The sequence below is a fragment of the Arthroderma uncinatum genome, assembly GCF_011692745.1.
Source record: "Arthroderma uncinatum strain CBS 119779 chromosome Unknown scaffold2, whole genome shotgun sequence".
Lineage (NCBI taxonomy): Eukaryota > Fungi > Ascomycota > Eurotiomycetes > Onygenales > Arthrodermataceae > Arthroderma > Arthroderma uncinatum.
In genome coordinates this window covers 4,454,761-4,477,641 of record NW_022983864.1, presented here as the reverse complement: position 1 = coordinate 4,477,641, position 22,881 = coordinate 4,454,761, and the positions used below count along the sequence as shown (strand labels likewise).

The window sequence follows — 22,881 nt, the reverse complement described above, 5'->3', positions numbered from 1 at the left end:
AGAATCATCCGTGGCCGATCAAGCCCAGCCGTTGACTGCATCTAAGCTATCTCTATTACCGCGTTTAATCCCAGCACCGCAGGCACTACTCCGCGCAACACGGCCAGTGAGATTACCAAGTCCTCCAGCAGTTGTTTGCGGAGTGCATTCAGGGACTCTGGTCCACGAATTGAACTACTTTCCGAATATAATTCATCCAATCGCGGATTTGAAACCATACCAAGTTGTTGTATATGAGATCTCATGGACGGAAAAAAGAAGCAAATATGAAAAATCACAGAGCATCAAGCTTGAAAAATTGATAATGCCTGAGGGCCTACGGTCAAAGAGACCCGTATCTGTGCCGCCCCCGCATAAACATGGGAATAAATACGCAATTACTCCCAACAAGTGGTCACCTCTCAGTCTCATCACAATTGCTTCTTTCTTGATGACTGTAAGCGCCTTCGTCTGGGCTCTAGTCTTGAAGGATGGGACTGCGGTTGTTGCCATTTTTTCAATGTCGATGGTGTCGACACTCAACGGAATTGCTTTTTACTGGAAGCCCCATCTCGCTGTCCGGCCATCAGCTGCAGTGGTACCGAAGGGAGATATTATCATACGGACACGCGAGGGAGCGTTTATTGTCGTGCGATGCACAGAGGAACTAGCTCGCGAGCTTTATACCGGTACAGAGGAATGTAACTACACTCTCAACGACCAGTGGTCTAGAGCTCTGGTCGGCATTGGGACGTTTCTGATCATGTTTTCTGTCGTGCTACTCGGCAATTGCGAATGGACCATGCAGGCTGTAGTATCTGCAGTTTACATGCTCCTGAACGCCATGTACTGGGGATCGTCATTGCTGCCAAAGCGTTGGATATGGGACATGTCACGATATGATTGGAAGGATGTCACGCCCAGCAACGTCAAGGCTGCTCACGAGATTGGTAGCGATGGCGCTCAGCCAAGCTTCACACGGACGCTATGGTATGCTATCCATGCCACGGAGGAGATCAACTGGGTGATAGTTAGCGGCGCGGTTCCCCAGACCCAGGCGTGGGAGAACTGGCTTGAGCTTGCATACGAAAATCGTACAGATCCAGACTGGGACGCCGTTGGTGAGAAAGATCGACTGATGGCCGAAGCGCGTCGATCTCAGCTGACCCCAAGTCGAAAGTGTTCTGATGGTTGAAATCAAGTTACATTTTTTGGCTTTAATATCGGCGTTTTTTTTTTTTTTTTTTTCTCGCAGCGGACGTGTTTCTGTCCATATAGTAGTTAACTATCAGGCTCCAACGAATTTTCTTTTTTCCTCTGGCGCCTGATGTTTTGTTGCTAATTGTTATTTGCAAACGTGTCCCCTATCAAAGAAATAGTAACACATACACATACATAACACTGGGGTTTATAAATCTTTCATTAAATCCTCCACCCCCACACTACCCGAGACTTTGAACAAAGGCGAGGGGATATGCATTTGCCGATAGAATGTGGCGCGCGCACGGTTGTAAATTCTCGGGCGAGTTGCGCAGAGCTTGATATCAAACAATTTGATGGATCCAGATAGAAGTGAAACACCCATATTCTATGGCATTAATCATAACAATAATATTAACCATTTATGCTGATATTGATCGATTAAAGATGGACACTTTATCTAATACATCTGGGTCTACTTTGAACTCTTCACTCGCTACTACTGCGTGCGCAAAGGACAAGTCAACTTGAATGATGCCTGGAGCTACCTCGCCCTCACAAACAGGTAGTTCTGGTGCTGTTTCCTGATAGACTCGGGCAAGGAATCGCATCAATGATCCAACAGCACGCAACTTTGAATTTGGATTTGCTGAGCCATTAGCACAATTTCTTAGCCCTTCAGCAATTAGTCCTGGTGCATAGTAAGGCAAGATCGCAGGCTTCGAGCTAAGGCCATCGATGCTCAATCCATCTACTAAAGTTTTCCTCATACCGTCCGGTAATTCTCCAAAGGCTTGAGCAAAGCATTCTGCTAACTGTGCATCAGCAACCCTGCCCATTGTCAATAGTCGTAGCAAAGCACGTTCAGTCGGTATTCGGATTGATAACCCTCTAAACCCGGCATCCTGGAGAATCTTCGCTCTAGAAGATAAAACACGGTTGTACGCCTGCTGCAAAGGGAGATTGCCTCCAATAGTATCGACTAAGGCATCATATACTGCGAGATAACTTCGGAACACGGGTTCCGTCATTTGTCCTGCACAGCGAGATTCTATATGGCCAGCAGCTCCCGCAACGTCCAAGAGAACCTCCATATATTTCAAGAAAAAGGCACGGCGCTTGCCACGCATAGTGTATATGCTTTGGAGACTCGCTGGAACATTCTCAGCTTGAGCCAGTTGCGCCAAATTAAGCTTGGAGCCAATTTCAATGCCCAGCATAAGATCTGCCTTCAAATTTGGCTCGAGTGTGTTGATAGATGGTATAATATGGGCATTGGCAGCCGCTAAAAGGACCTCGTCATGGTTGTCGTATGTCTGGCTCGTGGCCTCTGATATCGATGTTTCGAGGCTGTCATCTTTCCCTAAATCGTTCACCACGATTGCAACAAGAAGAGAGTATATGTCTCCAGCATTCGGGAGACCACCAACTAAAACGGTATGAAGCTTCTCAAAGGATTCCGGTCTTAGCCTTCTCATCGGATTCTGATAGCGAGTAAATGAATCATAGTCCTTTGCCAATAACCACTTTAATGCAAGCATTCCAACAAGTGTCCGGTTGACTTCGACAAAGTCTTCCCCAAATAAGAGCCGCGAGGGGCTGAGGTCACCATGGCCCAAAGCCCCCTGTGCTGGGGTGCCCACGGACTCTACCGTCGGCTTTGCGTGCTTGAGTCGGTCGAGCTCCCAGCGGAATGTGAGGCCAAAGAGCTTGACAACTTGGGTATCGCTAAGAGAAGGAAACGTGCCATCTTCAATGCTAGCTAGTAGCGTCATGTTCCTTGGGTGTATTTGGTGTTCGGGAGGGGGTCGATGTATAAGAGATTTTGTTTTCCGTCGAATCAAATGGGTAATATCACCAAGTAGTTGGCTCAATGTTGGACGTTTGGCCATTTTTTAGGTAGGTGGTAGTGTTAGTTATCGTATCTTCTCAAGGAGGGGATATCGAAGTTATATGGCCCTTGGTTTAGGTCAATTTTCCAGCAAGCACAGATAGGCTACAAGGCGGTTCTCGTCTAGTTATGGCACAGCTGTCTCGCTACTCATGAATCGAGCTCAGCCTCGAGGTCAGGGTGATGTTTAAGCCACGGCGCGTTGGATAGTCAGTTGGTTAGTGATTGGGTGTGGTTTGAGTGGTCGCATCTAGTGATCCAAGCGACACAGCCACAACTAGACATTGCATGGGCGGCTACGACCTCCAGGGGCTAAATAACGGCTATGATGCATTGAAATCCTCTATTTTATATGCACATAGCCTCCAGCGATCAGCCCAACGTTCTCCATGCCTACTCTAACACACAGCTATTGCCCTGTACCCCGCTGTTTAAAGGACAGTTACAAGGATGCCGGTTCTATATCCTACCACTTAGGCCCTTGAAAACACCATATGAGTGAACCAGACTTAAAGCCAATAAATGCACTCTACTAACCATCCTATACTGATACTAAATCTATAGATCTTCTTGGCCCTTTTTGCGATATGTATGTCAATCCGCCCCAATATGCTTGATGCGGCAGGCCATCGGCCGAAAACCACAATAACAACCATCTATCCTGTCTGCCTTACACTAATGTGAAAATCTTGGGGCTAGAGTCGTCCATTTGTATACACGGCTAGGATAGTATCTAAATAATGTAATATCTGGACCTGGTAATAGAGTATGACTCAATTCCGTCACCAAATGTATTAATTTTCTGGATGCTGTATCTAGATAAAAGAATACCTCAAAAGATATGTATGGCGAGTAATAACCCCTAGCATATTAGAAATATGCAAACGAACTTGCTTAGCCATGATGACTGATCGCCGTAAAATGCTGCTGGTTCTTGCCTTTCAGTACTTGATGACTCGAGTGCCCTTTCGTATTGGATGCAATTGATCCTTGAGGCCGGCATGTAGCATGCACACCATTATTCGAGCCTGACAAGCGGATCAACGTCACTCCTGGGATTCTATTCTCTTCACGGAAAGGTCCCATATATCCTAAACCGCGCAATATGCTGGGGGTCCAGGAGAGTAAATGTTAATATGCATCGATATCTGGTTCATCAACATTGGAAATAGATCAGAATTGACAAGATGACGTGTAGTAGACTCATTCGCAGTAAAGGGAGCAGGTACAATAAATTTGAAGTATAGACGAGGCCTTTGATTTCAACATCCACAAACGGAGCACAATGCAGTGTACTGTTGCCCAATTAATCTCATCTCAAGCTTAATCATTTATCCCATGTAAAGCCGAGACCCTGACCACGTGTCAAAATATCGTATTCTCGGCTGATTAGATTAGATCAAGTCTGACTCTCGTATCTGAGATGATGATGCTCGAAAGGGCGTGGATTGATACCGAGGATAATAGGATAGGTATAGCCCCGTTAAAGTACCAGGTGGTCTGCCGTTACAAACATTAGAGTCGCTTCAGAGTCAAGTTCGAGAATGGCTGCCTCAAACCACCGCCATGCCTTAGTTCTCGGGGCATCGGGGATATCTGGTTGGGCGTTCATTAACCAGCTACTACGGGATTATCCGCGATCAAATACTTAGGCGCGGGTCACAGGAGTGACAAGGAAGCCCATGCGTGCAGAGGAGGTTTCATATTGGCCGCAAAATAGCAAAGATATAGCTTTCCAGCTTGCATTTGGTTTCGATATCCATAATAACTCAGGGGAGATGTTGAGAGAGAAACTCAAGAGCGATATTTCGGATATCCACAGCGTGACACATGTTTACTACCTTAGTATGCGAGAGTCTTCTAAAAGGGACAAAACAAGGTCGATATATTAACCGAATTATGGTATGAATTTGCTAACCACCACTGTTTGTACGGGTAGTACAGGATCCACCTTCGAAAGATGATGATGTTGAACCGTTTGCGGCAAGCCTCAACTCGCTTCGAAAAATGGTGACTGTGATAGAGAGTCTTGCCCCAAACCTCGAATTCATCCATCTCCAATACGGCACCTTTATATATCGCGTCTGTTTCACCGATGATTTTTTATCACACTGCCCCTCTTTCGGAAACATTGCCCCCATTGCGCAAGCCATTTGTTGATAAGCTTCACTATCCCATCTGGACAAAGTGGATGAGTGAATATTCAGCAGGAAAGCCGTGGAAATGGTGCGAGACAAGGCCGGATGAAGTTATTGGTATGAACGAATCCTTTCAATCCATCTCTAGGGTCCTGTTGTTCATTTCAAAGCAGTGCAAGGTGGTTAAATGTTTCTCGTCTTAGGATTTGTCCCGCGAATCAACTCGTACAATGTTGTTTATCCAACCGCAATGTTTTTATCGTTGTATGGATTCATCAATGGCCAGGGTGCGGAGTGTCCATTCCCAGGTAGCTTCGGAGTATGGAAGGCCCTATCGAGTGACGCGGGAGCTGATATGATCGCAAAAGCTTCTATCCATTTATCGTTGCAGTCAGATCCTTCTATTAACGGAGAAGGGTTTAATGTAGCCTCTTCGGAACGCCGTGGAGTTGGGAAATGAAGTGGCCAGATTTATGCAAATGGTTTGGTCTCGTCGGAAAACCACCGGTGGATAACGAGAAAAATTGGACTGAGTCACCAGGACCCGACAGATATATTCAGACACATGAAGTGGAATATAGGAATATGGTACAAGAGTATAATCTAAAGGCGTGGAATATTGTTTCTCCATCGATGGATGGGTCAGAGAACTGGGGCCTGACAAAATTGAATTTGAACCGGCAGCTTGACCTTCAGAAGTTAAGGTCCTCAGAAGTTAAGGTCCACAGGATTTGTGGAGGACGGGAGCCCTCGGGATACGTGGATCAATGTTCTAGAACCGATGAGGAAGGCTAGGCTTGTCCCATGAGTTGAAGGAACTGCCTATTAGGAATGGCTCTAGATGTTGAAGATAGCGATTCAAACCCCGATTGGTAGAATTTCAACACTGTCAAGGGCGGATTAGAACGATGTTTAGTAAAATTGTGGAGGACGCTTCTGTGCAACTGGTGTTTTTGCGGGTTGCTTGTGTGGGGAGGCGGCATCAGATTCCTGGGAATTTCCACCAGATTGTATAGAACCAAGTTTTTCCCTCCAGTCTAGCTCTTCTCGTTCAATTTCTCGTAGTACTATTATAAACGTCAGTATCATCATTGCTCGTATATTCCTACACTGCCCAGTAAAAGGTTGGTATGATATTTACCTTCTTCCCATTCATCCTCTGATGCTTTATTTCCCGTACCAAGCACCTTCTTGACATCTACCTCCTCGCCCTTGTTCAGCCTATCGATGACCTCGCCCAGCTGTCTTATCTTCGAGTCCGTGCTGCGCAAAAAATTTTCGTGGGTAGTTCGAAGTTGGAGCAAATGAATTGCTTGGGATCCAATCAATATGAACATGACGATGTAGAATACGGCCGGATTTCGTTCCGTGATCCCCAAAGCTGTCTCGTTCTTTGACTCTTGCCGGCTTCCGTCTCGTAGGAATTTAGGTATTACCGAGTTCCACATCGAGGCGTCTGCAATCTTAGGTGTCATACGCCCAGTTGAGATAAATTGGCATAATTGCAAGGGTGATAGGAATCGGGATCGGGTGGAGCAGAGAGACAGAGTTGGGATTTGTTTCAGTGGGGAGAGTGCCCTCGGGCAATTCCTAGACAATAAACTAGCCATGATGTTATTCTCGCAGTTGCTCCAGATAAATGTGGTCGCGCAATTCACGGTAGTTGGCGATTGATGTCCTGATCTCGAGTCTTCATTTCAGAGTAGAAGAAAAAAAAGGACCTGGCAAACCACGTGTTTATTACATAATCACTCGTTGCCGGGCAACTGCTGTTGGCCAACAACGAAGCTTCATCCTTGCGCCTATCGGTATGACGGAGGGATGCGCATCGAGGATACCGAACCTCTTCGATTCTGAGATATCTATGGAAGAGAATGGGGGGGCTATTACTTGATTCATTGGCTGACTCGGTCAAACAAGGCCTGCAACATCCGTCGAAATGCTCGAACACAACTGTGGCTACGTTGCGCCAGCTGCTTACAAGTGCTACGAACGATGCGAAACCCAAGGAAACGAAGTCCACGAAACGAGTCACAGCGAATCCAACGTCCTCCAAACCCAGTAGGACGGTCAAAATACGGGCTGCCGCAAAAGCTTCCGTTCCTACGCAGTCCACGGGCGAAGCGGACGCGCCGCTACTATCGAAGCATGAGAAGCTAGTCCTCGCGACCGAGGTGTTTAATATCGCGTCGAAATTACTCTCCGAGCATATAAAGAAGGTCCCGGCATCTCGAGCTACCAAGGCGCCTAGAGCAAATGGAAATCACGGAGGGAGAAATGATGGTGGGGCGAAGACACCGTTACAGTTAACGTCGCCAAATCCAAAGATACAACCACTAGATAATGTGAAGGATGGCTCGGATGAGTTGGTCAAGGCCGACGGGAAAACACGAATTAACGTTGTTGCGGAATGCGCTTTGCTGTCCCTGGAAACTTTGCGAGATATACGAGTCTCCGAGGAAAGCTTCGATCCAAATAATCTTCATTTGAGCCAGGGGATAGCGATATTAGTTGGGAAGCTACTAGTTGTTGGATTACAAGATCTAGCGATTAAAGCGCTGTGGATGTTAAAATCAACTCTACTGATCGCTATCGACGCTGAACGGACGAAGAGGACCCAGGGACTTGTGAAAAAGCACATGGCCATTCAAAAGCCGTCACTAGAGTCTCTCCTAGAGTTCCAAGTTCTACCTGAAAGCGGACCACTCCTACAACTTCTCATCTCCTTCCAGTCCTATGCTCTCAAGATTCTAACGTCTGGAGGAAGCCCCGTTACAAGCCGCAAGATCCTTCAACTGCTAACGTTAGAGAACCCCTCAAGCCCTGCCAATGCAATTCTTGCGGCGCATAACATGGGAACCATTACGGACGATAAGGCAGCCCAGCAACTTCAATCCCATTCTCAAAATATCCTGTCACTTTCTATCATACTTTCGCCTGCTGAAGAGAAACAGACCCCATCTGACAGTCGAGTTAACCCGACAGTACCACTACTGCTTCAATTCCTCGCGCTAGAAATACGTTGTATTTGGTGGAAAATATCTGGTCATAACTGTGATCAAGATAAGGAACTTTGGGGGCCCCTTTCTCGATACGTTACTACCTATGCCAGACGGTGTCCGAATTCGCAAAAGCACGAGTTTGATGGTATTCAAGCTGCATTTGGAAAGTTAAAGGCGCGCTTGAAATCGAATGGATATATTGAGCAAAATTCTGAGCACAAATCCAACTTCATGGCAGTAGTTGCAAAGACGCTTGGCCAGATTGCTTACAGCGCTGGCCGCTTAGAAATTGCAACTGAGCTCTGTGAATCCTCTGCTACATCTCTCCCTAATGGGCGGCCGGTACAGCGCGCAATATTTCAGTGTCGAAGAGCTCTTTTGAAAGTCGAATCACTTAAACCGCGATCGACTCCGGATACCCAAGCCTTGAATGCTATTGGTGAAGCCGCAACTGATTTGGCATCTTCCATGAAGGGCAACCAGACTGAACTGGATGAGCTTCTCATGGAGAGCGCGTTACTCAAGAAAGCAGTCATGAAACATATCTCGTCAACAGAGCCGTCTTCGAAAGACGATCTAGGGGATTCGAGCGTCACTAAGATTTATGATTCTACTCTAAGTTATTTAGTGAGCTTTGTTCGGTTCCTTGTACGTTATCTAACGCCGGCTGTTCAAGACGCGCAGCATGACGATGTAGATGCGCTGTCTCTGTGCCTACAAAAGTGCGGGAATATTGCACTGGCTGCGGTAGACTCTGGAGTTGCACTTGGGAAACTTTCGTCTGGGGGAACTTCGCTGCTGTGGTCAAAGGTTGAGCCTGTTTTACCCGCCTGTGTTTCACTCTGCCAGCTCCTTCGAAAAATCGGTTCCCGCTGTGAGCCAGATAATGGTGCGGCCTTGAATTCCTCACTTCGTCTCTTGAGGATTTCAAACCTATACTGGTCTACCTATATGCGATATAAAGATTTGGGCAAAGAACCTCTCGAATTATTACCTCCTGTGGAACAAGCTATAAATGTGCTTAAACACTGCGCCTTACCAGAACAAATTTCCGGACTTATTTCAATTAAATTAGAACGACAAGCGGCCTTATACTCCGAGATTGGGAAGGCTAAAAGGTCTTCCGCAGCTTATATTTCAGCAATACAAGCCCATCTTGAGGCTGGAGTGTTGGAAACCGCTAGTCGCATGGCGTCCGAGGGCCATCCACGTCATATCTGGAAGGACCCTAGGGGGCCAGCATACGCACTGGGTCGGGTCATGGGCTCCTACATCAGGAGCCAAATCAAACATGAACCCCGGTTGAATTCAGTCATATATGATAGTGAGGGCCTCCAGCCATGCCACCGAGCAACTCTACTCGAGCAACAAGCAGCCATTTTAATGGACACACCACAAGTAGCCACTTCGCCTGCAACTATTGCACACCTCTCATCATTGATATCCACCATCCTTTCTTTACTCACGTGGGGGACCTACCCTATCCGTCGCTCAAGGGTTATTCACCAAATCTTGCGGTTTTTGCTAGAGCATAACCCCCCGTTTGAAAAATCATTTTCTGAATCCCTACTTACTGAAGCAGCCAGATGTCTGTCTTCCATTGTTACACCTTCTGAGGACAAAGACTTGATGCTTCTCCGTGATGACCTCGAGGCGTCTCTTATGATCACTATGGGATTTTGTTCAGGAACTCCGTCTACTGAAGTTCTAGAGAATGCTGTCCAGACCTGGGTCGTCATTCTTCAAGGCTGTGGGTCATGGGAGTCTGTTCAAGCTCGGATTGGAGACCCTCTTGCCTTGGTGGCTCAATTGCGTGGCCTCGTTGATTATTTGGAAGTTCGAGGGCTATGGAAATTAAAGATAACTGCGCTCGCGGCCATCAGTCGACTTTTAACGTTGCAAGAGAGAGCCGATTTCTCTACGACGGTTGCATGTTATTCCTCAATGGGCCTTCAATACAGCCGCCTCGGATACTCTGATAAGGCTGGCCACATGCTTACCAAAGCCAAGGCTATATCTGAAGAACATACCATTACTCCGCATGTTCTACTATCGTGGCATCTTGGCTTCGCAGAATATCAATTAGAGATAGGGGATCCCGCAAAGAGGTATGGATAATTATTGCAATAACCCTTTCATAACTCTAGAAAGCTTACCAAAGTATAGTATCGAGAGTATATTGCGAGCTCAGCCAATATTTGACGGCATATCGGCTAGCCTATCGAAGGAAAATTTCCAAACGCGGGCCACAATTGAGCGCCTAGCAGCAGATGCCTCAACCCTTTTGTCCCGATCATTCTTAGCTAAAGGTGAACCGAACGAAGCCGCTTACTATGCGAAGCGTGCGGTCAAGATAAGCAGTCGATTATGGGCCCGACTAGAGAAATACATCGAAACTAAGCTAGAGAAGCATAGCCAAGACAAGAGTTCCATTAGCCCCGATGCTCTTGCGGATGGAATCGCAGCCCTTGAGATATCTGCCAAAAACAGAAAACCTTCAAACTCTCACTTCGAGGGGTCGGTTTACTGGCCACATTTTTCTTCTCACGTGGCCGCATTACTACAATTATCACGGATTTCAGATCATAATGGATTCTTCCAAGAAGCAGTCTACCACGGCGAACAGGCCCTAGCAGCTTGTGATGCAATTGGTGCTCATTCGCTTGCTGCCCTTGTTAAGGCCGAGCTCGGTGATCGTTTTATTCGAGGTGGTCGTACGCACAAAGGAGCTGAACTCCTGGAGAAGCTGCATAACGAGTCTCAAGTGTCGCTTGACTCCATTCTCCCCATTTCACTTAATATGCATTTGGTCTCTCTCTACGTCCTTAGGGAGGAGATGGAGAGTGCCTATCGCATCCTTTCCGAGTCAATACAAGCTCTAATGAGCTTAACGAATACCAATACCGTGGACTTACTTGACCCTTTTTTCGACCCTTTGAAGGAAATTGTGAAACAGACGAAGGACCTAAGTATCACTTCCGCCGAGAAGCCCTGCACCACTACAGCCACACGCGCACTTCGCTCGCGCAGCGTTAAAAAGCCGCGTCAAACAAAACCTCCCCCCGTTCGACCGAAGACCCCTGCCCCTATCGAAGTAGATACTCCCCACAACCGGCCACTGATTGCACGGCTTCATAGCAATCTTCTCAGAAAACAAGCTATGCTTCTACTACCCTCTCAAAAATTTAATGAAGTACTCACACTGCTAAACCAAGCCGACAGAGTCTTGTCGACGGAAACGACAGACTCTACCCATAGCCTCTGCAAGGTACATTATACGCTCGGAGTAGCAGTACAAAAGTTAGCGGGCCATTCAGTCTACTGCGTTCTTCCAGAATCAACAATATCACTTCCTTCTCTCCATTGTGCCGGTCAGGTTTTAAAAGAAACAGCTTCGAGGTCAAAGTCTCGGGCTGGGACAAGACGGTTGAAATCTGCGTCTACAACTGAAACTTCGGCCAAACCCCTCTCTCATGGCGAAGGAGATATTTCGGAAACACTTTCCACAGCGAAACAAGTTCTTGCAGATATTTCATCGTCCGTATCTCTACGTGGTTCGAGTAAAGAGGGTCATGAAATCTCCTACCTTCGAAGCCGGACATCAATGCTGGCATTTGCAACAGGATCTGCACGTAGTTCCGAGGTGGAACCTTTTATTGCCGCACATGCTATAGGTAAGTTAAAAGGAAGGCTCCCGAGTGGGAAATATTCAATGCTAACCTATTTCTAGAGCTGGGTCGGAATTCCGCCTTTTCACGGGATCACCTCGCTATTGTCTCCGATAAGGAGTTATCTGGCCACATGAGCGGTTTAGATTGGCCAGCTTCTCCATCAGCAAACTTAGCCCTACCACCTGTCGAAGAAAGTCACTTTATTGAAAACTACGTTAATAGTCTACCGGCTGAATGGGACATTATATCTATCACTCTCTGTCCTAGTCAGGATGAGTTTATCATATCGAAGCTTCGGTCAGGACAAAGCCCACTCATTCTGCGCCTCCCACTCAAGCGAGGGGGGGAAGACGACATGGATGAGGAAACATTTAGTTTTCAGGAAGGCAAAGCCGAACTGTTGGAAATCATTCGCCTAGCAAACGCGAGCGCTCACAACACCGGGGCTTGTGTTGGCAAAAAGGCAAAGAAAGAGTGGTGGGCAAACAGAGAAAATCTTGATCAGCAACTGAAGGACCTTCTCCAAAATATTGAAACAGTATGGTTTGGGGGATTCCGTGGGATATTTTCTCAAGCTCCAAGGAACGAAGCACTTTTAGCGAAGTTCACAAGTTCCTTTAACAAAATCCTTGACAAACACCTTCCATCAAGAAGGGAGAAACGAGGAAAGGCCAAGGTCAACTATCCTACCTTCGACCCATGGGTGATGGAGCTGTTTGTCAATATTGGCAGCCTTGACGATGAGATGAACCCAGAAGATGCCGTGATGGATTTCTTATATTTCATCGTTGATATTCTTCAATTTCACGGGGAGACGAATGCGTATGATGAAATTGACTTTGACATGATGGTTGTAGAGACACTCGATGCGCTACACTGTTATGCAGAAGAAGATAGGCGGGAGCGAACTTCAACGCACTCCCGCCATACCATACTAATTCTTGACAAATCCCTCCATGCATTCCCATGGGAGTCCATGGGTTGTCTACAAAACTCTTCGGTTTCCCGTATGCCATCACTTCAAAGTGTACGAGAACAAGTGCTGCGATTTCAGGGTCAAGAAATCCCCGAAAACGGCCAATTCGGGTTTTATGCTAATAGAAACAACGGCACATATATCCTCAATCCTGGCGGTGATCTCAAGTCAACGGAAACCGCCTTTGGAGCACCACTATCGGCCTTACAAGGTTGGACAGGTAGAGTGCATACAGCACCAACGGAGGAGGCATTCGAAACCGCGTTAAAAAGCAAGGACATCATGCTGTACTTCGGACACGGCAGCGGAGCCCAATACATCCGCGGTCGGACCGTTAGAAGGCTTGATAGGTGTGCTGTGACTTTCCTGATGGGATGTAGTAGCGGCTCAATGACGGAAGCGGGTGACTTCGAGCCCTACGGAACACCATGGAATTACATGCATGCTGGAGCCCCTGCTTTAGTAGCAACGCTTTGGGACGTCACGGATAAGGACATTGATCGATTTGCTAAAACAGTGTTTGAAAAATGGGGGCTATTATCCGCCTCTGCATCGACGGCGAATTCTTCTACTTCACCATCCCAAGGTGAGAACCAGGCAGATCAAATCGGCTTAGACACGGCGGTGGCTGGCTCTCGGGACTCATGCATCCTCAAATACTTGAATGGCGCAGCGCCCGTCATATATGGAGTTCCGGTGTTTTTAAAATAGAGGTGCATTTTTATTATTATTATTTTTTGATGATAAGTGCTTTATGCCCCATGTCGACTGACACCCGTGAGAGGAGGTTTGTATTGGAATAATGGAAGTCTTATTATTTATGTACATATATAGATGAACCATAATGTATTTCGTTAATATCCAAACTACTCAATTAACAGCTACTAGGTAGTTAAGGATGTTTACCTGCTTTAGTTATCTTTAGCAGAACTTTCGGTGCGGGGGAAGTTGGGCGAGATCCGGAATACCCCGCATCAGCTAAATATCAACTTCAACGCCAACTGCTGTTTTCTTTTGTTGCTTAACAACCCCATATTCACCAAGATTGTATTCAAGGAGTGCTAGACATTTCTGCATTGGGGCCAACTGCATCCTCTTGAGTCATGTCTGTCACAACTAAGGCAACTATTGCCTCGTTTGGAGGGAAACTCCTCAAACTTTCTCACAATGCCACGTCCACCAAGTGCGAGATGGCATTCAACGTATATCTTCCTCCACAAGCAGTGAAGGATTCAAATAACAAGGCTCCGGTGCTGTTTTTTCTATCGGGGCTGACTTGTACTCCGGACAACTGCTCGGAGAAAGGGTTCCTTCAAAGTTCAGCCAGCAAGAAAGGAATTGCTATCGTATACCCTGATACCAGCCCACGTATGCCTCCCTATACAAGTACCCTTCGACCTTACTAGGCTTGATATCTAATGAATTCTATAGGCGGGCTAGGTATCGCTGGCGAAGATGATGCGTATGACTTTGGATCTGGAGCCGGATTCTACATCGACGCAACCGAATCCCCTTACAACAGTGGATATAACATGTATACCTATGTGACAGACGAACTTCCCAAAGTCGTCTTTGGCCAGTTTCCTCAATTAGATTCCAACCGTGTCAGCATTACCGGCCACAGCATGGGAGGGCACGGTGCCTTAACACTGGTATTACTTCCCCCAAGATCTGGGTTGTTCCATATTCCTAGCTCTTGCTCTAATACACCACAATATAGTTCCTAAAAAATCCTGGCAAATATAAATCTGTCTCGGTTTTTGCGCCAATCGCAAACCCAATCAACTGCCCATGGGGCCAAAAGGCCTTTAAGGGTTACTTTGGTGATGACAACAATAAATGGAAGAAGCACGATGCTACTGAATTAGTTAAGCAATGGAAGGGATCATTGGATATTTTGATTGATGTGGTATGTGGTCCCTCGGCGAATATATTATGCATCATAACACGCGTGAAATGAAACGGGATATGAGTGTGAGAGCTAATGCTACCAATAGGGTACCGGTGACGACTTCTATAAACAAGGGCAACTCCTACCAGAAAACTTCCTTAAGGCAGCAAAGGAGGCGGGCGTGGAATCCGGCATCAACGTCCGTTACCAGCCTGATTATGACCACAGTTATTTCACCATAGCTACATTCGCAAACGATCATATTGAGCATGCCGCTAAACATTTATTTGCTTAATGCGTGTTTTATTTTGCCCTCCCCTCGATGCATCTTAGCGCTAGGAAACCGTAGGTGAATCTCTCAACTGGCTTTCTACCAAATTAAATAGCTAATTGCTCATAAATGGGAAACTTATGTATGTATTTAATCGCGAATATATTTACCTGTGTCGCCAGACAGGAGCGAGCATGGAGACAAAATATCCAACTTGACACGTGACTAAGTACCTCGGCACCATCTGGAATCTTTCATCACGTGATATCGCGTTTCTCCTCAGTTTCAACCTCTCTTTCAACTTCTTGACGTTGACAGATATCTATTAATCTCACTTTAATTCACAGTTGATGCTATTTAATGGCCAAAACAAAGAAACAACCAGATGCATAATGTAACATGACGCTAAACTGAGAAACTCTCCGGTGCACTCTTAGGCGCTATTTCCCATGGCCCAATTGGGTTCCCAAGCCAACGAGCGCCATCGGGGACTTGCTCTCCTTGCATGGTCAAAGACAGAGGACCAATTGTTGTACCAGTTCCAACGATTGTTCCTGGCAATGAGATAGCAGCGGGGCCTAGCGTGGCTCCGTTCTTTAACCTCACCCGGCCCAGCCGCATCAGTCGGTCGTGGAATAGATGAGTTTGCAACACGCATTGACGATTGACCGTGACGCTGTCTCCCAGGCTCACCAGTTCGGCCTCCGGCAAACGATGTGTCTCGCACCAAACTCCTCCACCAATTTCAGCTCCCATGGTCCGCAGCCACATATTCAACAGAGGGGTCCCATATAGCAGGCGAAGTATCCATGGCAGTGCCAGCGATTCAACAAAGGTCATAGCCAGCTCGTTTCGCCACACAAATGAGCTCCATAGCGGGTGCTGATGGCCCGCTACAACATTAGGCGTCAACACCCATTTGGCAGCTGTTGCTAACAGGCACGTTGCGGCTCCTGTTGCAAAAAGCAACATCCCTCCTGCAATGATCGCAATGGTCAAGCCGCAATAGTCCAGGATTGTGATCATGCTAGCCACAAGTAACTCTACCAAGAGCGCCGAGATTACTAACGGAACAATCCGCATTGACTCAATTGCGCCCCTCGCGATCCTGAGCCTCAACGGTGGGTCAAAAGCCAGTCTTGGGTCCGGCAAACTATCCATTCTCCGAGGGATTGATATGGCTGGCCGTCCGAGCCAAGATGAGCCAGCAAGCATTTGCGACGGAACTGGAGCACTGCCCAAGACACCGACCAACGACCCATCTGGAGTAGAGTGGCCTGGCCCGACAATGCCAGAGTTGCCGACAAATGCTCGCTGTCCTACTGACGAGACGCCTAGTATAATTTTACCCCCTCGAAGCTCGAATGGCGCAAGCAATGCATCATCTGCCAAGAATGACCCATCATCTGCATGGAGAAGTGATGGTGGTGCAAGTATAGTTGACGCTTCGACTCCTCGACCGATGCGAGCGCCTAACACTCGAAGCCATATTGGTGTCAGGAGGCTAGCGTAAAAGACAAAGAGACCGTTTCGGGCATCATTCATGAGTCGGTGAGTTAACCAAGCAGCCCAGGCATGCACGCCATGGCTGGAATATATACCAGGCGCCATGTACCTTGCCGTAAACCGAATCAGGCCTGTTAACAGAGCTGCATAGGATATGATGCTCATCAAGGTGACTGGTACCGCCAGTATCAATATGGTAGCCATCGAATCTTCCAAGGCTTCACTGTTTCTCAAAACATATGCGCAGAGAGCCACTGCGGGTATGGCGCCGATGGCTGGCAAAACTTCGACTAGCAACAGCGTCAAAGTGTAACGCAACTTTGACCAGGCACCATCTTGCTCGGCGGTGTACATTTTATCGGGGAAGGAGTCACCGCCCGTGACTGTCCCATTTACGCAGACGCCTGGCTGCACTTCTGCAAAAGGCTCGACAATGGCTCCTGGAAGCATTACGGCCCTGGTGCCCACTCGAGCGCCCGTGGATATTTCAATAGTCCCAATTCGCAAAACATCCCCATCCACCCAATACCCGGCAGTATCTACATCAGGTTCGACAACGCATGACGCGCCATAGATTGCAAGTCCTGTGATTGGCGGCAAAGCATGGAGTTGTGCACTCGGGTCCACGCGACAGCCAAGAAGCCAGGCATAGTAGCGACACCACTGCGTGCCGATGATGGGATTGATTCCACTAAAGCTCACAAATCGTTCGGCTGTCCACAAGCGAAGATGCACCCATCCTCCTCGATCATAATTGCCTTGCCTGATGCCAACCATAAGAATTCGTCCTACAGTAGCTGTAGTCAGTACTCTGCCTGGCATAGTTACAAGGAGTATCCAACATAATGAAAGCGCCCAGTTTGGAATTAAAAGTGACTCTACCCAGGGAAGAGGACCCATGAGAAACGTTGCTGATGCTTTGAAAAGGCCCATGACAACAAACCAGCGGAAGCTCTCAAATGTGAGCAAAGCTATGATGATGCCAAATTGGATGTAGCCAGTCCAAGTTGGTGTCGGCTTTACTACTCGCATGCTTTGACGCGTGCTTGTGAGTTGATCCACTCGATGGGTCATTTCTAACAAGGTCGGGTGCTGGTAAATGTCTAAGACCGAAAATCTAGGACATCGCCGGCGAAGCAACGAGGCGAGCTGTGCTGCAGCAAGGCTAGTACCACCAACGTCGAAAAAATTGCTGTTGTCCTGGATGGGTGTCCCAAGCACTTTCCGCCACTGTTCGGCTAACCAGCCAGCGCTGCCTGTGAATGTCGTTTCATTGACTGGTGGAGGTGGCCATGGCAACGCTTTACGATCTACCTTGCCAGAAGTCCGCAAAGGGAACTGCTTCAGGTTAATCAAAAAAGGAACCAAAGCTGCAGGTAAGTGGTTTCGTAATATGTTGCGGTCGGTGTTGCTGGCAGCGACATCTCGAATGATGTAGCCGACGAGGAGTGGTGTGCCCGTCTCGCTTTGACGGATTGCGCTGGCAGCCGCACTAACGCCAGGGAGCATCATCAATCTAGCATCAATTTCACCTAACTCGACACGACGACCTCCTAACTTAATCTGCTCGTCATTTCGTCCAATGAATACCAGCCCCTGTTGTTCTGCACGTACCAGATCGCCAGTTCGGTATGATCGTGGCCAACCGATGGACGGCAATGGTGCAAATTTGACCATATCTTTCTCAATGTCCAGATAGCGAGCCAAACCCGCACCTGCGATGACAAGTTCTCCAGTCTCACCCCACGCGACAGGTTTGCCGTCTGGCCCTATGACAGCGAGTTGCCAGCCGGCCAACGGAAGACCAATGCGAACCGACTGGCCGGCCACCAAGGGCGCCGCGCATGCGACCACCGTTGTTTCCGTTGGGCCATATGTGTTCCATATGCTTCGTCCATGGCTTTCGAGACGGCTTACAAGCTCTGCGGGACACACCTCTCCGCCCAGGATCAATAGCCGTACTTTCTGAAGATTTTCTAACGGCCACATCGCTGCCAATGTCGGGACTGTTGAGACGACGGATATAGATTGTTGGGCCAAAAACGCGCCCAGTTCTACGCCCGCTCTGACCAACGAGCGAGGCGCTGGTACGAGGCATGCTCCATTCCGCCATGCTAGCCACATTTCTTCACATGATGCATCAAAGGCTACTGAAAGTCCAGCCAGAACTCGGTCACCAGGGGCAATGGGTCGTTCGGATAGGAATAGTTGAGCCTCTGCATCGACAAACGCAGCTGCACTGCCATGCGTGACAGCCACCCCCTTTGGTTTGCCTGTCGACCCAGAAGTATGAATGATCCAGGCCGTGTCGTCTATGGTGGGCTTTTCGAATTTGGATTGAGCTAAAGAGGCGGCGTGAGTTGTCAATTTTGGGCCATCGGTCAAGACTGCACAGACGCAAGACTCTGCCCATACTGTATTCGCTCGCTCATCTGGATCATTAACGTCGACCGGAACATAGGCCGCCCCCGCTGTTAAAACGGCCAAGATACTCACGTATAGGTCGACAGTACCAGGGGTCATGCGAATTCCCACCCGATCACCCACGCCTATCCCAGATGCGCGCAGTGTTGCTACGCGAATGGCAAGTTCTTCTTGTAGTTGGCTATAGGTAAGGCATGTCTGTCCATTGTCAATGGCAGGATGCTGAGGATGAACCTTAATGGAATCTTCCAGGATATCAATCAGTGTTCGTGGTGCAGCAGCGGGCTGGGAGCTATAGATGGCCAGTCCCGATTGCTCTGGTTCTTCAGTACTTAATGGCTGATACTGTCCAGTTACACCCATGGCTCGACAAGTGATTGTCCCGGATCCTAGCGTTGATATAAATTCGCTGGGTAATCAACGTTTCTAGATCCTAGAAAATGCCCTTGTTTGTGACAGACGCTACTTAAAAGGGGCTCTCTCGTCAAACAAATGGCGACAAGCCTTGTTTAATCTGTTTGGCCCGTTGACCAGGTTTTTTACGTCTCCTAGTGCATCTTACCAGGCGCTCAACCGCTAGATATATAAGATGGCCACCCCGCCAAACTTCGTTATTTTCTGCTCTATTCGGTAAGGTATCCACTTATTGTTAATAGGTGGAGCTTGGGCACCTAATGAAATATACAACATCTTAAATTTGACAAGAAGTATCACATACCATATTGACCAATCATGACTCCTAGGTGCGGTGATCTCGGACATTTATGAGCTGTTGTTTGAGTTCGGCTAAACCCGTGGTGGATAATGACTTTCCAGCCATCAGCCTCCAGAGCTTATTTAAGGGCCATTTCAGCTCTAGCAAGACAACGGTTTGATAAGGTAATTATTGCAGAACTCCAGCTAACAAGAAGACTCAGATGTCAACCGGTCGGCTTCGTTTATAACCAATTGGTTTATAGATAACATTCTGAACCCTTTTGACGGCCGCTTAAACGTAATATCTATGGCTTCGTCGACTCGGATGCAAGATATGCCTTCATCACGGGCTGTAATAACTGTAGGCAACCTTGCACCCCGGCGTCTACGGCCACTCCTTATATCCCACATCGTCGAGGCTTGCAGCACCTTCGATGCGGTACTGCGTATTCCGAACCCAGTTTATGAGAGACGAGCGCTTGAACGAGATTGGGTGAAGAAGCAGGAACAACGCTTTCAAAAACAGCAGATAAACCCGTCCCGTTGATGTCGGTAGTAATTTCACAACAGCAGCCTATACCCAGAAAAGTAAGAACTGAGTTAGCAGTTGGTGTTCCTCAATGTGTAGGGAGAAATATTACTACTTGCCGTGGACCCTTCCAAAGTCGATTCGACTGGTATTTGCTCAGTTGACCTATGGCACAGATCGACATTATCCCGAGACCTTAGCTGGTTAGTTACCCTGGTCTTGAAATTCCTATTTGCCCTGGCTTTTTTCTTCCATGCTTTCTTTTTCCTTTCCTTTTTCTTTTTTTCAGTTTCTTTTTCTTTTTCTTTACTTCTTTCTTGCCTTCAACCGTCTAACAATACCTTGGTATCTGTCCTTCCCTCTTAACTACCGGCCGTGCCGCGAGGATGATGCTAATTATCATGCTGCAGGCGAAAAATTTAACCAGACTATTATAATACTTTTAGTACGGAGTAGAGCTATTTACCTTAGCCAAGCCACCCGTTAACAAAGAAAATTAATATTATTACTCTGTTAGGTCTTCTCAGCTTCTACTTAGTTGCATTCTCAATACACTTAACCTACAACCCAGGAGGCCTAATGCAATACTCCGTACGACGCTCGTTCTTGCTGGCTCAACAGCCTAATAATAGGAGCACAGAGCACTAATACTGTTCATATTGTTTCTTTATACAAATATGTAGCCAACCCATTGAATCTGAGTGGCCCGCATTGAGCAGCGAGTCGCGAAACAGTGGTATACAGCTCAGCATCTCTGCCGACATGTTGTCCCCCGAAGATGTCGACATATATCCTCTACATGAGTTCGATAGGGCCAAGGATGTGGAAGCCATGCATATGGCATGGGTGTTTGGTGTTAATGACTGTCTAGACCCTGAAATTCTCCGGACATCTCTTTCGCGACTCCTCCAAATAGGAGATTGGAGAAAGTTTGCCGGCCGATTCAAGCGCAACGTAAGCCTTGAATGATATCCCCCTACACAAAGAGTATTATACTTACAGTTCCCAGAAAGATGGAAAACTTGAGCTCCACACGCCGCGCAGCTTCCTGGGAGGCTACTCAATTATCGGCTATAGTCACCGAGACTTGTCAGATCAAAAAGAATCAGATCATGAACTAGTCAGCCAAATGTCGACTGGACAAAATTTAATCTCATTGCATGCGCATCGACCTAGTTATCTAGAATTCCAATGTCACAGCGACACGTTGGCGAACGGCACTATAACAACATGGATCCAAGAACAGCTTCCGCCATTAGCGCTACATATAACGACGTTTAAGGGCACTACCATCGTATCCCTTCTCTGGAGACACATTATTGCTGATGGAGGCGGCATGGCAGACCTAATGCACGCGTGGTCACTTGTCCTTGCTGGCCGGGAAGATGATGTGCCACCCCTCCTGGGTACCACGGAGAATATCGTTTGGCAAATCGGAGAGAAGGCTAATGAGAAAGGCAAAGAAGAGTGGTGTATGAAAGGGAAGAGCCTAGGGCTATGGGCAATGTGTAGGATGTTCTTGAGAGTATTCCTGTGGCGCCGCTTCACTGTCCAGAAGTTTGAAGCGCGATGCATATCTGTACCCGGCAGGTTCGTTGAGCAACTCAAGGAGCGTGCTTCAATGCAATTGGAGGTTAAGGGAATACAAAGTCTGCCCTTCATTCTCAGTAACTCTCTTATACTTCGTGCCTGGTTCCTCCGGAAGGCATTAGAAGCTGAGCCAGGAGTTTCCAACGTGTTGCTAGCCATGCCCGTCAACCCAAGGTTGCGCTTGTCCGAACTGCAGCAAAAGAAGGGCGTCTATGTTCAAAATATGCTCTCCTGGGTATTCATGTCGTTATCTGTTGAAACTATCCGGGGGCCACTCGCAATACTAGCCATGGAGATCCGCCGACAGACCCAGGAGCAGGCAACCCCAGCGCAGATTACCGCTTACTTTGACTTCAAGCATGCTCAGGCGGAGAAGCGAATTCCTACTGAAAAGCTCCACTACTTTACCGAAAACCCCGGGAATGATTTCCTTGTGGCCTACAACGACCTTACGGTCCTCGATGTTCGCGAAAAGGCGGACTTTGGCCCTGCCGTGGCGAGACAGGGCAACTTAGACTCGACGCGCGTAAATGCCCCTTGCACGCCGACCATTTTTATGCAGAAGCGTCTCGGGATATCACACACAATATCAGGTCAGCTGCGTCTTCCTTACATAGTCTGTAGTGGAAGGGACGCTTTTGGGAACTATATTCTCGACGGGGTCTTATCAAGGCATACGTGGGATTTGATAGAGCAAGGCTTTGAGTGCAGTGAAACCATATAGATTATTGAGGATTTGTTAGACCGTAATAGAAGAGCAAGAGTTGGCGATAATGAAACAACAAGCAGGTAGTAGCAGGCCGGGCATGCGTCTATGAAATAGAGATATACGGAAAAGATCCATAGAGATTGTTAAAAATATTATCTTAAATCAAGTTTGTTTATTTGTGATTCGTTGCTTCGTCAAATCTGACCCAGGCTTGGTCAATATAGAGTCCACATGAGCCGCGGGATGTTATGAAGTAGAATCTGTGGCGAATCACTTGTCGTTATATCTTATTGTAGGCGCGAAAACCTTGGTTTAATATTCAGCTACCTTAGTGACGTAGAGCTCTGCAATTTGCAGCTTCAGGCATTAGTTACTCCCTTGGCAGGATCAGAAAATTGCCCACCTTTC

The 22,881-nt window shown here is 47.5% G+C and overlaps 6 protein-coding genes across 6 annotated transcripts; 4 read left to right on the top strand and 2 right to left on the bottom strand.

Moving 5' to 3' along the window:
- Nucleotides 1-304: 304 nt before the first annotated feature.
- On the top strand, nucleotides 305-1,174 carry GIQ15_03343 (uncharacterized protein; the record flags this gene model as incomplete). Its single annotated transcript, XM_033550760.1, has 1 exon — nucleotides 305-1,174. One exon carries the CDS (start codon nucleotides 305-307, stop codon nucleotides 1,172-1,174), a length of 870 nt encoding a protein of 289 aa, XP_033407921.1.
- Nucleotides 1,175-1,601: 427 nt separating this feature from the next.
- On the bottom strand, nucleotides 1,602-2,954 carry GIQ15_03342 (uncharacterized protein; the record flags this gene model as incomplete). The annotated part of the gene is made up of 1 exon (XM_033550759.1): nucleotides 1,602-2,954. The coding sequence occupies one exon, from the start codon at nucleotides 2,952-2,954 to the stop codon at nucleotides 1,602-1,604; it is 1,353 nt and encodes a 450-aa protein (XP_033407920.1).
- Nucleotides 2,955-7,082: 4,128 nt separating this feature from the next.
- On the top strand, nucleotides 7,083-13,568 carry GIQ15_03341 (cell division-associated protein bimb; the record flags this gene model as incomplete). The annotated part of the gene is made up of 3 exons (XM_033550758.1): nucleotides 7,083-10,318; nucleotides 10,377-11,884; nucleotides 11,941-13,568. 3 exons carry the CDS (start codon nucleotides 7,083-7,085, stop codon nucleotides 13,566-13,568), a joined length of 6,372 nt encoding a protein of 2,123 aa, XP_033407919.1.
- A 392-nt stretch (nucleotides 13,569-13,960) lies between these two features.
- Nucleotides 13,961-15,043, top strand: GIQ15_03340 (S-formylglutathione hydrolase; the record flags this gene model as incomplete). The annotated part of the gene is made up of 4 exons (XM_033550757.1): nucleotides 13,961-14,225; nucleotides 14,289-14,509; nucleotides 14,578-14,766; nucleotides 14,855-15,043. The coding sequence occupies 4 exons, from the start codon at nucleotides 13,961-13,963 to the stop codon at nucleotides 15,041-15,043; spliced, it is 864 nt and encodes a 287-aa protein (XP_033407918.1).
- A 381-nt stretch (nucleotides 15,044-15,424) lies between these two features.
- On the bottom strand, nucleotides 15,425-19,312 carry GIQ15_03339 (uncharacterized protein; the record flags this gene model as incomplete). Its single annotated transcript, XM_033550756.1, has 1 exon — nucleotides 15,425-19,312. One exon carries the CDS (start codon nucleotides 19,310-19,312, stop codon nucleotides 15,425-15,427), a length of 3,888 nt encoding a protein of 1,295 aa, XP_033407917.1.
- Nucleotides 19,313-20,936: 1,624 nt separating this feature from the next.
- Nucleotides 20,937-22,488, top strand: GIQ15_03338 (uncharacterized protein; the record flags this gene model as incomplete). Its single annotated transcript, XM_033550755.1, has 2 exons — nucleotides 20,937-21,128; nucleotides 21,184-22,488. 2 exons carry the CDS (start codon nucleotides 20,937-20,939, stop codon nucleotides 22,486-22,488), a joined length of 1,497 nt encoding a protein of 498 aa, XP_033407916.1.
- Between the last annotated feature and the right edge of the window lie 393 nt (nucleotides 22,489-22,881).